The sequence below is a fragment of the Triticum aestivum genome, chromosome 2D (assembly GCF_018294505.1).
Source record: "Triticum aestivum cultivar Chinese Spring chromosome 2D, IWGSC CS RefSeq v2.1, whole genome shotgun sequence".
NCBI classification, from domain to species: Eukaryota; Viridiplantae; Streptophyta; class Magnoliopsida; order Poales; family Poaceae; genus Triticum; species Triticum aestivum.
In genome coordinates this window covers 359,001,648-359,017,768 of record NC_057799.1, presented here as the reverse complement: position 1 = coordinate 359,017,768, position 16,121 = coordinate 359,001,648, and the positions used below count along the sequence as shown (strand labels likewise).

General features: G+C 47.2%; 2 protein-coding genes across 3 annotated transcripts in view; one reads left to right on the top strand and one right to left on the bottom strand.

The window, feature by feature from the left end:
- The window catches only part of LOC123055787 (uncharacterized), a 9,316-nt gene extending 2,729 nt beyond the window's left edge, over nucleotides 1–6,587 (top strand). The window contains exons 2-11 of the mRNA XM_044479646.1: nucleotides 278–374; nucleotides 863–1,817; nucleotides 2,264–2,427; nucleotides 2,545–2,658; nucleotides 2,757–3,032; nucleotides 3,142–3,195; nucleotides 3,408–5,296; nucleotides 5,626–5,707; nucleotides 5,789–5,967; nucleotides 6,054–6,587. Coding sequence (XP_044335581.1) covers nucleotides 278–374; nucleotides 863–1,817; nucleotides 2,264–2,312 — 1,101 coding nt within the window. The 3' untranslated portion in view covers nucleotides 2,313–2,427; nucleotides 2,545–2,658; nucleotides 2,757–3,032; ... (3 more) ...; nucleotides 5,789–5,967; nucleotides 6,054–6,587. The remainder of the gene's footprint in view (nucleotides 1–277; nucleotides 375–862; nucleotides 1,818–2,263; nucleotides 2,428–2,544; nucleotides 2,659–2,756; nucleotides 3,033–3,141; nucleotides 3,196–3,407; nucleotides 5,297–5,625; nucleotides 5,708–5,788; nucleotides 5,968–6,053) is intronic.
- A 1,154-nt stretch (nucleotides 6,588–7,741) lies between these two features.
- Nucleotides 7,742–14,002, bottom strand: LOC123053148 (2-oxoglutarate dehydrogenase, mitochondrial). 2 transcript variants are annotated; one of them, XM_044476558.1, is made up of 9 exons: nucleotides 13,823–13,965; nucleotides 12,142–13,724; nucleotides 11,575–11,801; nucleotides 11,148–11,480; nucleotides 9,967–10,213; nucleotides 9,159–9,287; nucleotides 8,846–9,061; nucleotides 8,623–8,746; nucleotides 7,742–8,253 (listed from the first exon to the last, which is right to left on the bottom strand). In XM_044476558.1, the coding sequence occupies exons 2-9, from the start codon at nucleotides 13,675–13,677 to the stop codon at nucleotides 8,015–8,017; spliced, it is 3,051 nt and encodes a 1,016-aa protein (XP_044332493.1). In that variant the 5' UTR covers nucleotides 13,678–13,724; nucleotides 13,823–13,965; the 3' UTR covers nucleotides 7,742–8,014. The 2 variants fall into 2 exon arrangements, with proteins under 2 accessions (XP_044332493.1, XP_044332494.1); XM_044476559.1 differs by having other exon boundaries at nucleotides 7,958–8,253; nucleotides 13,819–14,002.
- Between the last annotated feature and the right edge of the window lie 2,119 nt (nucleotides 14,003–16,121).

The window sequence follows — 16,121 nt, the reverse complement described above, 5'->3', positions numbered from 1 at the left end:
CAGCGGCGGGCGCGACGGGAGGGCGCGGGCGGCGGCGGCGGCTTGGAGCAGTGGTGGCGGCGACGCGGGGTAGACGCGCGGCGATGGAGTGGAAGTGAGGAAAGAAACCTAAAAAACTGATACCATATATGATGTATGAATTGCACGATGTATTGCTCATGTGCAAAGTCACGTATATATGATGTACAAAGATGGGTCATGACCTCTACTATACAAAGCAACTAAAAGGTCGGCTCAATACATAAATATGCACAACATATATACTCAACACGCACAGCTCGCCGGCACGTCCAGCTCCACGGTCGTGGTCGGCTGCACCACGCGCGTACAGGCTGCTCTCAACCAGCCCTCGTATCGTGCTGGCCACCGCGCTGGTCCTCTGTGCCGTCGAGAGACAAACATGAACAAGAACGCAGAAACACGAAGACATCGACGATGGCATCGCCATAGACTCTTCCTCCGGTGCTACCACAGTCTTTCCTCAAGGGGCCACTCGTAAACGGCGACGGAGCCTCGGCTGGAAGGGCTTCTGTGAGGCCTCAGAGTCAGACTCGTACTCCTCTCGAAGGACACGACCAGCGTACGCTAGGGCGGAAATTGAACATATAAACCCTTCTAAGTACCCGCTCACCTGGGGCACTCGCGTCGCTCCTTCGATCTCGTTCACCCGATCTACATCGCTGGAAAGTTTTCTGTCTTTTTCATCTCTCTGTCAAATATCCCACCGTCTGTCTTAACTCACGCAATGAATTTGGGTTCTGGTGCATGACAACTGGGCCAGGCAACTGCGTGGGACCAGCGCTGCAGTGTGCGGTTTGTGCGTGCACTCGTGTGCAAAAAATAGATGATATGCGGTGAAAAGTGGGGTGGACTGGAGCACTCGTCGCCCACACCCAATCCGCCAATCGTGGCACCTCGCAAACCCTACCCCTTTCCACCAATCCTCACAGCCGCCACAAGTCTCCCTCTTCCTCCATCCTCCCCTCCCGCATCCCATCCCCTCTACGCGGCGGCGGCGACAGCAGCTGTGGGCGCGCAGCGGCAGGCGTAGGCGGGCGGTGCAGGGAGGCGGACGCGGTCGGGCCACGGCGGCGGCAGGCGTGGGTGGCTGCGGAAGGGCGCAGCGGAAGCGAGCAGCGCCGGGCGTGCGCGGGGCGGCGCTGGAGGGCGCGGGGCAGGGCGCGGCCGGCGCGTGCGGTGCGTGAACGAGGCGCGCATGGGGCGGCCAGGCGGGGCGAGCAGCAGCTTGGCGGCAGTAGCGCGCGCGGTTGGCGCCCAGAAGCAGCAGCGGGCTCGCGCGGGCGGCACGGGGCGCGGCGTGCAGAGCCGACGGGCGGTAGCGGGCGGGGCACATGCGGCCGGGCTCGTGCGCGAGGCGCGGCCAGGGCGTGGCCTGAGGCGCCTAGGGTAGTTGGTGGTGGCTCGCCTTCCGTCCTCGAGCCCCACGCCCGTCCTTCTCTCTGCATCGCCTCCTCTTCCTCCCCTCCAGGCCTCTCCACCGCGTCGTCACACCTAAACACCGGCGGGATGAGAGTGAGGGCGGCGAGGGAGAGAGAGACAGGAGGGGATTCGTGGCGCCAGGGGCTATGGCGGCGGCAACATTGGGAAAGGCAGGGGAGGAGGAGGCAGTGGCCGCTGATGGAGAGGTGCCTCTCCTGCCATCAAGATGCATCCAGAATGGTGATGACGAGCGGCCGATCAGTGTGGCCATGGTCTTACGAACGACAGAGGCTTCTCTCCCCCCGCCTCTCCTCTTGCCTCTCCTCCTGCCTCTCCTCCAGGTCACAGCTGAACCTCATTGGAAAGAGATCGGCCTGGTACCTTTCCTCCCACTCTCCTTCTTCTCCTCATGCCTGGTACACTTCAGATATGAGATTATTGTTGTTGTAGCTTTTCATTATAATTTTCTTTTACTTCTGTTGATCTATGTAAGAAATTAGTTTTATTTGCCCATGATACTGCTGAAAAACTTGTTCACTTCAAATAGTAAATCATATCCTGTCATTATTCAAGAGGTAAACTGAGGAAAAGAAAGTATCAAGAAAGCAACCATTGTGTATATATCTTAGTATATATTTGCCCATCGTTCTACAAGATGCTAATTGCTTCAGCTTTGGCTTAACTTGTTGCTTGGCTCCTGAAACTGAGCACATGTTGGTATTTCATTGTTGTACTGGTGTATGCAAGGGTTATTTTCGTGCAGAGGTTTTGAACTGTGATTTTCTTCTCTTTCAAGTCTAAAGCATTCGACTGATAATTTCAGGCAGGCATTTCGATTTTCTGTCATGCTTCTAGATATCAAACGTGGCTGAGAAAGTTCCATTTTTAAAAGGGGCTGGAGCTCCATGGCTTACAGATCTAACGACCCCTGATGCTCTTTGCATATTTCCCATGATAACATCAATGTTCGTCATGCTTCCCTTTGAGGTATGTGTTCAATTCTTCTTATCTAAATGTATGTTTGTTCTTGGGCTACAAAATTTGAGATGCCATTTATTGCATCCTTCAACTATTTTTCCTGCTGAACCTGCCGGCTCGACCCAGGAGCAGCAGGTGCAGATGCGTGTGCGAGGAGCGCCGTCGGTCGACCAGCGTTCTTTCTTCGTCAGGAAGGGTGCAGCCTGCTACTCAAGCCCCTCTCCTTCGCTCCTTGCAGAGGTACATCAACCTTCTCCTTCCCCGTTTATCTTGCCCTGTTGTGCTCTTGCCATAGCTGCTCCTAACCCAAGCTTTCGCCGCTCCTCAACTCTTAGCAGGAGAGGCATGGGCACCACCACACTTGAGAGATGGACGAGGACATGAAGCTTTCGTGGAGAGGACGAGGTGGCCGCCGCAGCACCCCCACGCCGCGGACGCGGAGATTCCCATCCTGTCTGCCCCCGATAACCACTTCGGCGGCGCCATGAACGGAAACAATCGCCTCTTCATGGCAGGCGCAGACCGCATGGTCGTCTTCCTCTCCGGCTTCTTCTACACCATCAGACTCAGACCCTCTCCCGCTCCCTCTCCCTCTGCATCTCTATAAAAATATGGTAAGCATTTCTTCAGAGTATCACTATTGACTGATTTGGTTCCTTCTGTATTGACCTGTGCAAAATAGGGTCAATGAAATCAGAGTATTGACCTGTATTGCATTTGTAGCTCAGGTCAACTAGGAGATGATGCAAGCCAAGGCGCTCACACCGATTTAAGATGGTATATTCTGAACTTCCTTTGGTTTATGAGACAAAAAGGATGTTATATCTGCATGCTACTACAGTTTAGGCATTGATGTTATTTGAGCATCTTTTGGTCCTGATGCCATATTTATTGCAGTTACAAAATTATTAACATTAATTTTTATTTATCATTTGTTGATCTAATTTTTTAGACCAAAATGAGAAGCCATCCTTTTATTTTCATTTCAGGTGTGGGTGATCAATAGAAGACAAATGAATACACTGATGGAAGGCCATGTCAAAGTACCTTTCTATTTTGTATTTTATTTTTGTTTAGGATCTACTATAATTTCCCAAAAAGTTTTTATTCCTGAAATTCATTGTACATACATGCTTGGTTTTACTTCAGTTAATATATAATGGGCATTCTATAATTACTAAGAACTGATATGTGAGAGTGTGCCTCCCTGTTTTTGAAAAGATAACTACTTTTGGTTATAGATCATGACTAGATTAAGTAGGCTTATATAATAATTTTTCATTGTTCCACTCATAGAAACTTAACTGCTGCAATGTTAATACATTATAGTCATCCTTCACGACCTTGTGATTGGCTGCCATGTCTGCGCAATATCCTGTGACATGTCGTATGGTTATTTTTTGCAACAAAGGTACCTTGTGGTCAGCGGACTTGCCAAGGTAGCGGTGTTTGACCTAGGGTTGTGGCCATCATTATGCTTGATCGCGAGATGGCACTATCCCCTGCGTTGTTGTGGTCATTGATGTGGGAGGAACGATCGGTCATCGCTCGATCTCAAGATGACCATGACACCTAGGCTGTGGTCATGTGGCCGCCGCCGACGGGGAAGCATTCCCATTAATTCTGAATCTGCAAGTTTGGAATCATCTCCCCCATTCAGCTAAGCTACACATATTTTGCTTCTATTTTTTTCTTTCTAGGTCTCGGACCATCTCCATTCTGGTAAATACCTCATCACATAAACGTCATTGGTCCCTGGTGTGCCCATTCCCTTCCTTACTTTCTCCATATTGGTTATGATGCATGGTCTCTTTCCAGCTATGAGAAATGATATACTGCATACTGCATACTAATGATAGGATAGATGATTTATGATGTACTATTTTAGATAACGGTACTAAGTTTTTATTCCATAGATGATATTTGGTTTTATTCTACATTTTTTTCCTTTGCAAAGATAGATATTATAAGAGATAAATAGCATGTACATGTTAACCTTTTTTTGCGGGGATGTACAGGTTAACCTTATATAGCCTTTTTTATGAGCGATAATCTAACACTTACAAGATCATCTTAGGATTTCCTAATGGATCCTGTACACATTCCACCAAGGATTATTTTAGATGCTATGCTGAAAGACACTATAGCTCCCAAAATCTTTATACTACACCCAGCCTACAGGAAACGTTAGTATAGAGACTGTGACTGAGTTTTATCCATTTCTGCAGCACTTGCCAAAGAGCACTGTCAAGAGATTTGTTTTTCGGTCTGAGTCATCTTGCTACTTTTTCAGGTTTATTTACATATGAAATCACCATAATTTTTGCCATGGCTCTGGTTCTAGATATAGTGCTTAAAAGCACTATCCCATCCTGATTATTTCCATACAGTTTTTTGTCTCACTGAATATCGTCTTCGAGAACTGGGCAATCTTTGAGTCCATGAAGAGCACTCGCACGGTCAAGCACCATGAGATCTTCATCCGCAACGCCGAGTGCGTTGTGCTCTTCACAGACCTTGAAGATGAGGCCAGAGAGATCCGCCGCCTACTGGGTTCGATCGGATGCCATCGATTTCACCCACCGCCAATGACGACAAGGCCGGTGGCTTTGGCATTGAGCGATATACTTCACCTCACACGTGAAGAAATAAGATTTTTGAGGATTAGGATTATTAATGAAATATAATGAGCATCTTTTACCACCAATGGCCTATGAAGTCTCACCGTATTAAGACACATGCATCACTGTTAGTCATCCAAGCAAAACCACAGTCAGATAAATCAGCTTAATTATTCTACTACTTCTTTCAGATGACAGCTGTTAAACAAGAGGAGGTAGACACAACCAGTGATACCAGCGGTGACCAATTACCAATGGTAATTCTGAAAAACATACTTATGATTGATCAGTCTTTTTTTATCACTTATGCATGCAAGTTGATCAATTATGTAATAAAACAAATTCTTTCAGGGTCCAGTAGGTGTTCTGTTTGCTATTCATTAATGCTCTGATTTATTTGCTGTTACATGTAAAAGCACTGCTTACTGCTTCCCACTGACCATATACAATAGATAGTCTTTTCTATCTTTCACGAGTACACACAAGCTAATTAGCCCCTCTGTTTGTTTATGTTGTCCTCTATTTGCTATTGCAAACTCTTACCATGATCTCCTTATCTATTCAACACAAACGAACCACTTGTCAGAAGCACAATAAGGCATACGAGTAAATTCATCGCCCATGGAAAGCAAACTCAATCCAAAAGTTCAAAGGCAAGAAAATCCATGGTAAGAGCTACATTACTCTTCTCATTCCATCAACTCTCGCAACAACTACTAAAAGATATAACTTTGTACAACTTAACATAGGTGAGCCTTGCATCCACTACTTAGATGAGTTTAGTCACCACATTGTGTGGGCCAACACAGTTAAGCTCTACAACCATAATGTCCGTACACTGCGAAAGATCATCCGCAGCACCACCACGCCTGATAACTACTATGTGTGCCACATGACAGAAACATTTGCAACACAAGGCAAAAGAATGGTAGTCCTTTGCAATTACTCTGTCCGGTTTCATATAATAGCATGGTATAAAATGATATAGTGACTAACCTTTACTATTATTTTCAGTACTTTAGCGTTCCTTTTTCTAGGGGTTCCATTTCCCACACATGGATGCTGACCATGGTGAACTGCCAATCACTACTGGAGACGGAACTGCCGCTGTCACGGCCCGCTTTATCAAGGGTGTTCACAAAAGGGCAACCATCACTGAAGGCTGGAGCGACTTCTTCCGTCAGGCACACATGAACGAAGGGCAAGTATACGCTTTCGCCTTCAAATGCACTTCCAAGGGACTGTGCCTGATCGTCTACTCAATATAAGCAAGTTGCAAGAGCCCCTTGTTATATAACTTAGTATTAGTATAGATACCTACCAAGACTTCCGGGTTTATCATCCTTTTGGATCTTATGTAATCCCCTAAGACCATCCTGTGCATTTAGCTATCGGTTATTTGCTGCTTAGACTGCTATGTGGTATGCTTTTGAAACAACCTTGATGGAAGAAATATATGCTTTCATCTTTAAGTGCACATCCAAAGACCTTTGCATGATTGTCTATCCAATCTAAACAGATCAAAAGAATCATTTTCTACATGACTTATTGAATCATTTCCAATCTTATGTACTAACTGCGTATAGAATGAGCTATTCTTTTCGAATAACAATATGTTAATGCATGCTCTTACAATAATTAGCTTACACTCAGCCTTTGCGCCATTGGCGCAACGGGTCATCTAGTGCAGAGAACGAGTGCGGCGGCCGAAGCCAGACCCCTCCTCCTCTCGGAGGACACGGCCGGCGTGCGCCAGTGCGGCGACCACGACGAGAAGAGCGCTAGTTGAGAGCGGCCTGGACGAGGACGGCGTCGGCGTGGTACAGCCGACCACGACCCTGAAGCTGGGCGTGCCGGCGAGCTAACTCATCCGTTGTGTTTTCACCCGGTTTCACCTCCTGCTGTTGGATGCGAAAAGAACGGCCTACACGCATCAACGTCCCTCGGCAGTAGTTTCTCCTACGTCAGAGGATCTCGTTCCCTCTCGGTGTCTGAATCTGGAGATGCACCCACGGAGCCGCCGTTCAATGAATGAGTGCTTTATGCAAGGGACACAAACAAGAGCCAGTTGGGAAGGACCAAGTGATTATCATTGTCCGGACAGTACTGACAGAGAAATCACGCTTGGATTTGTACAGCTGGTCCTTGCCTTAAGCTCCATTAATGAGTGTACGAACACTGCATTTGCTATCTGTCTTCCTGTTCTTAAACATCAAGCGCCTCTTCTTTTCTTTTTCTTTTTTTGAGTCGAAGCGTAGGATCGTCATTTTCCCCTTTTTATTTCCCGGTGTCCTTTTGCTAGTGCTATGGCCCTCGGCCCGTTAGGAGGCCCAGGTGGCCCCAATCCAGTTTCTCGTTGTTGGATGCCAATTCGATTTTCTGTGTATAGCACATGAGGGTTACAAGATTGAAAATTTCTTTTTCCAAAAAAGAAATGGATCTATTAGGCAAGTCATGGATCTTCCATCTAGAAAGGAAAAGGAAAGAAAGAAAACGGCCAGTTCAGACATAACAATAACAAAAGAAGCCTGCTTAACGCATGTCTGGTGACGAAAGCATGTGCCACACATATAAGTGGCCTGGGAGATGGTGTGCTAGTACTTCACTGAACTAGTTTCTTTCCAAGTATTTGAGAGAGACAGACTGGAATCATAAACTAGGCACAGCCGTAGGGACGGAGCGTCTCGTAGGACATACATACATCAGTACTGGGTACACTTCTTTATTGGCAAAGGGAGAACTGGATACAGCTTGTTTAACCTTAGCACCCAGAAAAACAAAAGGATGTAGACCAAAAAGCTTTGACGGGAAAAAATTATGCACTCAAAATGGACCTCAGACCGTTTCTAATGTGCGGCACCACACATGCATAACGATTATTCACCAAATGGCTGAAGAGATGTAATTAAGACCTGTTGTTTTTCTGCATGGTAGGAGATCAGAAGTTCTGATGGCTATGCAAAGAATCTACATGTTCAGAGCGGAGACTTGATGGGGTCTCGCTGCAGCGCCTTCTTCACGAGCTCAGTTTGCTCCTGCACATGGACAGTATAGAAACCTGTAGCTGTGGCTGCAGAAGGGGCCCTTCCAACATACTTGATATCATCTATGCTGCCACGACCGAGCGCCCTCATCGCAGTCAGCAGGCGAGGATTGATGTAGGTATACGCCCCCATGTTCATCGGTTCTTCTTGGCACCAAACAATCTCGGCATCTGCAAAACAGAAACACGCAGACAGTATATACTTTTAGTGCTGCTAGGCTTCATCATCTTTTTGGTGGTTATTACTAGAATTCACTAGAGCATACAATATGAGGTATCTCATACTCACAAGTATACTGGATCAACAAAAATGTTTTTTTAACTAGAAACAGGTATCCTGGTTAATAAAATACATAGTCCTGCCTACTTGACCGATCACTTCCTATTGTTCTGTACCCCATTTCAAATAAAATTGGCATGTAAGGTAGAAGAGTTTATCTACCTACATGCAAACCTTGTATGTTTTCACGAAGAGAAAAAGGACTACTCGATATAGCAACGCAATGGAAATATTTGAGCAAGGTATTTTTTGCCACATACTTGGATATCTCTTCAGCTCGCGCTGAATGAGGTCATAGGGGAATGGACAGAGCTGCTCAACTCTACATATTGCGACATCATTGGAATCCGACTTCTTTCTTTCTTCATCCAATTCATAGTACACCTAGATCATAGCAAAGTTAGTTATAAAATAAGTAGGTGAAGAAGCTGAGTTTGCAACTTTGTTGGACGTATAGCTTCCAGCAAGTATAACATAACCTACCTTTCCAGAACAAAGAACTAGACGTCTGATTCCTTCCTCAAGGTCCTTATGGTCATTCCGGTCTTTTATTAGACGCTTGAAGCGTGTCCCTTGCTTATCAAATCCAGGGTGACCAGCAAGATCATCGAATTCAGATAGACTGGATTTGCAGTCCTTGTGACGGAGGAGATTCTTTGGAGACATCACAATTAAAGGCTTTCTGAAATCCCGGTGTATCTGCAAACAGAGGAAGATACAGGTTAATGCACCGAAAGATGGTTGCGAAGGGCAGGAGGACGGGGTGGGGGGAGGGAGGTTGTATTATTATATTCACCTGGCGACGCAGCACATGGAAATAGTTTGCAGGAGTTGTGACATTCACGACCTGCCAGTTGCACTCCTGGATTTGCTTCCTCAGTGTTGGATCCATCTCAGGTATAACATAGGGGTTATCATCACTCATCTGCAATCATGGACATTCTTAAAAAGGAATATAGCTAAACCAAAAGGTAGCAGCATTTAAGATCTCCATGACCCAGGCCTAGGAAAGAAACTTCATAGTTGCAGAATTTGTTGGTTCTGCAGGTTTGTATTTATATTAACAAAATATGCAATTTAACATATTTGGCAAGTATTTCAATGAACTATCTTCAAAATGCTTCACCAATGCTACATGGATTTTGGCTCTCACGTGTTGTGAAGTACAACCCATAAATTGCATGATACAGAAGTCCAACTAAGAATCAAGTTTGGTGTAGTTGCAACTTTCTATAGAACTCAGAAGTAGAGGAAGCACAATACAAATGTTGCGCAATTAACATGCACTCTCATGAAAAGAGGTTTGCCTATGAGGTATTTAGCTTTGTCCTCGTTAGGTCATGCGAACAGGAAAGCCATAATAAGCAAGAAAGTGGAGGGAAAAAAATACATTTTGCCAGTAAATGGGGAATATTTATATAAATAGTGTGGTGTATGGTTATGGCAGTTCCAGCACTGTGCGTGTATACCATGATAAAATTGTGTAAGAGCTAATTTACAGTAAGTGCTCTCCTCATATGTTCCTTTTATGTGCATATAATACAGGTACTTTAAATGGAAGAGATACTTGTGTCCACATCCTTGCAACCTGGGCAAAATGATACCTGAAGGAAGCGCTCCATTCTCGCACTAGAATGTTCAGGCCCTTGACCGTCATATCCATGAGGAAGGCAGACAACAAGCCCAGTCTGGCGGAGCCATTTTGCCTCTCCGCTACTAATGAACTGATCAAATATCACTTGAGCCCCATTTGAAAAATCGCCAAACTGTGCTTCCCATAAAACCAGTGAGTTTGGGTTCTCCATTGAATAACCTAACTCAAAGCCCAGAACAGCAAATTCTGACAGGGAACTGTGCAAATTATAGCACACATCAGGTGATGGTAAACCAGATCAATTAAAAAAGGGAAATACATCAAGAGACAACATCAGTATATATATATTTAAATAATTATTTAAATGACAAGCTTATATTCAGATGACAAGGTTATGACGTCGTCAAGTAGTCTCTACCTAAAATTACTAATTTAGTCAGTTCAGAGAATATAACAATTTGCTAAGAATTTCCTCTTCGTTTCCTCGCTTCAGATTTTCTTAACAGTTCCAGACAATTATGAGCATGTAGAAATCAACCTTCTAAACCAACTTTGTTTTGGGTCTACCAATTATTCCAAGATGGTGTTTAGTTAGTCATTTTCTATTTCTCTAGATCATCCCAGGACATATAATGCTCCAAAATTATACAACATGCATTTAGCCATGATTCCATCCCTGAGCAACATGTCTGCTACACATGCCACATGTGCTGCTCAATTCAACAGGTACAAAACTTGTTGCATACCTCAGCTGCTAAAAAATCATGAGAATGTATCAGCAAAAAACACCAATTATTTGGCTAAGGACAAATTTTTGGAGCCTTAGCATGCCAAATTGCATCTTCAGTAATACTGGCCCCAATTTGTTTATGTTCTAACCGTTCTCCTTAGAAATAAAAAGGGTATTGTCAATTCTCCATTCCAGAGTTGACAATAATGAGCATAATTGGTCAGTTATGTGTCCACTGTCAAATACTGGTGGATCAAGCCAGCCTTAAGCTTTCTCTTATGTATATGGATATAAAATCAATCACTATGTACAACATAAAACCAACATTATAACTAAACTAGCTGATACAGTTTTCAGTCTATCTGCTTATGGTGATTTCATGTTTCATCATATAAGAAATCTAACTGAAGTAACCCATGTGCACCCCTAACTGGAACAAGTTAGCAGACTACAATTCTTACCTGTTGCTTACAGTAAATAGTTCCTCATTCTGGTTCATGACAAGATTATCAAGTGGGCAGTACTGCTCTCCAGTTTCTTGGTCATGGATGACAGAATGGCGGTGGCTGAATGTACCTCTCTCAACATCCTGGCCACTTAACCTGACATGGTTCCCCTCAATTATAAGAGTTGCAAAAGCAAGTGCTTCACCCACTGCCCAGTCAATGCCTTCCCCAGTCTCAATCATTTGGCGACGCAAATCAAAAATCTTCTTGACAGCCCTGTGAGGTTTGAATGTTTCTGGCAGTGTTGTCATGGCTTCACCAACACGTTTTAGAATCTCTGGCTTGACACTGCATTGTTGCAAATGCATTACATCAAATACACTCACACAAAATGTGGAGGGAAACACAGAAACTACCAAACTGGAAGGAAAGAATCATTTACCCGGTGTTTCGGATACGTGAAATCTGTTCTGGGGACTTAAACCCAGTCCAGTAAGCTGAAAGCCAGTCCCTCTTGTTGGGGATATCGTCTTTGCTCTTTTTGAATTCCTCATTCAGTATGGTGCTGACCTTCTTGTGTATCTTGTCAATATCTTCCTTGGAGATCTTCCCCGATTCTAACAGCTGGTTTTGATATATCTCAAGCGCACTTGGGTGGTTCCTAATCACCTGATTCAGATAGAAAGATATATCTTAAGTTGCTTGTATAGTAATATCGCTATTTTATTACGCAGAATCAGTTTTATTGCTGATTCATGGCAATCTTTCTAGTTCTGTTTACCAATAGATAAGTAAAATACTTAAGGCGTCTTAAGGCTCACAGTTATGTCTACTAAATGATAATTAGCCAGAGTTCCAAAGATGGTGTTTAGTCAAAAGTAAGGAATAATCAGGACTAAAATTAAGAATGAAAAGGCCAAATGCATATAGAATTGTGTGCCAGATCATAATCATAATGGTGTTTTCCTTTTTTCTTTCCTTTGGGGGCGGGGTGGGGTCTGGACAATACCTTGTACATTTTAGGCTGGGTGAAGGAGGGCTCGTCAATCTCATTATGCCCAAATCGACGGTAGCATACAATATCCACCACTACATCAGAATGAAATGTTTGCCTCCACTCCGCAGCAAGTTCACAAGTATGAACCACAGCCTCCAAGTCGTCACCGTTCACATGGAAAATTGGAGCATCCAATGCTTTGGCTACATCTGTACAATACTGTGAAGATCTCCCTGACATCGGATCAGTAGTGAATGCAACCTGATTATTGACCACAAGATGAATTGTTCCACCGGTGGTGTAGTTTGGAAGTGCACTCAGATGCAGGGTCTCATACACAACACCCTGCCCTGAGAAGCTTCCATCACCATGCAATAGCACCCCTAGATTCTTGGTCCTGTCAAGATCATTGGAATAGTACTGCTTTGCTCTGGTCTTCCCAGCAACAACAGGATCGACTGCTTCCAAATGACTTGGATTTGCAACCAACGATAGATGGATATGTTTCCCACCTCTGGTAGGCCTATCATATGAAGTTCCTAGATGGTACTTGACATCGCCTGTCCCTGTATACAAACCCTCCCCCTCATTGACAGGCTTGGTACCACCACTAAACTCGCTGAAGATCTGTCGCAAGGGCTTACGTACGACGTTTCCCAAGACATTGAGCCTGCCTCTGTGTGGCATCCCAATGACAATACTCTCTACACCAAGATCAGCTGCCCTGTCAAACATCTCCTTCATACCAGGAATCAGTGTCTCTGCACCTTCCAGGCCGAAACGCTTTGCAGTGGTCCACTTCTGTGCCAGGAAATTCTCAAACTGCGTACTCCAGATGAGCCTGTCGAGCATGACCTGGCGACGATCATAGGTGTACTCCCTTGGGTTAACTGTCTCGATCCTCTCCCTCAGCCAGTTGCACTTTTCGCGGTCAGGTATGTGCATGTACTCGTAACCAATGGTGCCACAGTAGGCCTGCTCCAGGCGTCCCAACACAGAACGAAGTGTCTGCACAGGCCGATTCTCCGACAAGAACCCAGCCATCCTCCACACCCCGAGGAAGAACTCCCGATCCAAATCAGACTCAGAGAAGCCGTAGAACGCCGGGTCCAGGACATCCGGAACCGGGCGCTGCTCCAGCCCGAGAGGATCGAGCTTGGCCTTCATGTGGCCGCTCACCTGGTACGCGCGCACGAGCAGCAGCAGCCTCATGCTCTCCTGGATCGTCTGGCCGGATATGCCGGGGGACGTGGCGGCCTGCCCGACAAAGTTCCGGAAGAAGTTGTCCCAGGACTCGTCGACGGAGGTCGGGTCCGCCTCCCACGCCCGCTGCAGCTCCTCGAGGTACACGCTGCTGGTGCCATCGAGGAAGCTGTCGGTGAGGCGCGAGAGCGGCACGGCGCGGGGCTCAGGCGCCGCGTACCGCCGGGGGAGCGTCGAGTGGAAGTACCGCGGCGCGGGGCCGGCGAACGGGCTCGCCGGAGCGCACGACAGGCTCCTCCGCAGCGCCACCCGGGCTAAACCCGACGCGGCCCGGAACAACCCCATTTTCAGATCGAATTTCCTCTCCCGACGCCAAATCTAGCCGCGGAAAACTGGACGGGGTTGGGGTACCGATCCAAGAGAAACAGAGAATTAGATCATCAGGAGAAAAGATCGGAGCAGTCCAAACAAGTTAGGGTTCGTTACCTACGTCCCGATTCTTCGGTGGAAGAATGCCTGGAGCGGGTTCCACCCACGACGCCGCCGCGAGGGGAAGAGGAAAAAGATGGACGTGGATAAAAGGGAAGATGGGGATATATTCGATAGTTTCCTTGGATGTTTTCGCGAACAAGGCGTTGATGTATAGAGAATACTATTTTGGGTCCTTCCCGTGCTAATTGTTCATCCTTTTGTTATGTGATGCTTAGAGCGGTATACAACTGTCCTGTAAATTTCGTTTATAGTATCTTGTAAACAAAATTTACGGGACGGCGGCCTCCTCGCATGATAGATTTTGTTAAATGTCGTCAGATTTGTACTCGATTTCAAACATAGATAGCTCCACAAGCCTTCGCGTCATAGCCATCACCGTAGTTCCACAAACATAGTTCATACATACAAGCAAATTAAACTACTAGATAGATAGTTTCGCACATAGCACACCGATAGATAGGTCAAACTGAAACAACTAGACTAGATAGTTCATACTAGCATCTACTCGTCGTCGGAGTCGCCGAAGTCGTCCTCACGGGGCGGGGGCTCGTTGCCGTGGAGGGTGTGGTAGATTAGCGTGCCGGAGAGGGTCGAGGCGAGTTGGTACTCCTCCCGGAGCGCCGGCACGCGCGCAGCCGCCGCTGCATCTCAGGCGGCGGCGGCCTCCTTCGCCGCCCACCACGCACGCTCGGCCACCCGGGGGCGCTAGATGGGCAGATCGAACATCTGCCCGAGGCGACGGATAGTCTCCGACCCGGCGCTACGGGACTGCGCGTCACGGCGGCGCGCCTGCTCCTTGTGCCTTTTCGACACCGGAGGGCGTAGAAGGAGCTTCCGGCCTCATCGTCCTTGCGTTGCTTGCGGGCATCGAACCCACTGCGGCCGCCGAACCCCCCACGGCACCCGAACCCCCCGCCGCCGCCAAACCCGGATCCAACGGACACCGTCTCCGGTGGTCAAATGCGTCGCAAAACGTCGCCGGAGGTGTAGGGATTTATCGCCAGAGAATGGATTTCGCGGGGGAGGTGGATGTGGGGATTGCGGGACGGGAACGCTAAAATGCACCGGCGCCCGCATTATGGAGGAATGGAGGGAGGTTTACGGGCCGAGCCCTTTTTACCGGACCTTGTCGGACCTTTTTTTTGCCCATCCGTAAAACGGCCGGAAAACGCACTTCGCCGGACTTATATGGGATCTACTAGATATGCTCTTAACTCTTTTTCCTATGGAATCACTGTACATCTCACTATGTCAAGTTTTTGGGCTTTTGGGATGAACGTCTCTTTCACCGTTGGATTTGAGCACGAATCTTAGAGCACAAGACAACAACCACGTCAGCGAACGAAATCATTCAAAAAAAAGGCAGACGTCGTGAACGCATACACTCGTCTTCGCACCACTCATCTCCATCTCTCTCGTCGCTACCCCCTCCCTCTCCTCTTTCTTCCCACCGACCACCCCCTCCATCACATAGCAGCGCCGAATCATTCCTCCCCTTGGCGGTTCTCTCGCAATGGTGTTGTCCGATTACCAGCGGTGGCGCAGTGGTGTGGCGCAAAGGCAGAGGCTCGCGGGCCATCGGTTGTCGTGTCACAAGGAGGAGGAGTCTGCGGAGGTGCTGCTTCGCGGGGAGCGGCGACGGGTGCTCCCGAGCAAACCAATTTCAGCCACGGCCAGGGGAGCTCCTATGTTGCAATAGTGCGACAATGGCTTTGTCCGTGAGGCAGAGGTGCGAGGCAGGTGACGGTGGTTGGGGAGGCGGTGACGCCATCCTCCTACACGGGAGGCAGGGGCATGCTTGTGGAATGCAACGGCGTAAGTGCTGGTGTCGGTGGAGAAGAAGCGCTCGTCGATGCGCGGAAGCAGGAGCTCCAGGCCTCTTCCTCGCGCCCACCCTCTCTGCCGTCACGTTTCTTATCCTAGGCATCCCCACCACGGCCACGACGGCGGCAACAACAACCACAACGACGAGAAGGGTCAGCAACTCCTGCACGAGATTCACTCCGGCACTTGAGGGTACCATGCGGCTCCTCGGACCCTGGTGACCAAGGCCTTCCGTGTTGTCTTCTATTATCCTACGACGTGGGCAGACACAGTTGATATCCAGGGGCGTAGCTATGTAGAGCTAGCCGATGTCACCGGCACCGGGTCCAATTTGAACTTGCTTAATGTAATCCATTGATTTAGTGTGTAGATCATTGAATTATTTGATGTGTAGGCATGCATTCTTCTACGTGGACACCGGGTAATTTCCAATCTAGATCCGCCCCTGTTGATATCGTCAACAAATGACTGGG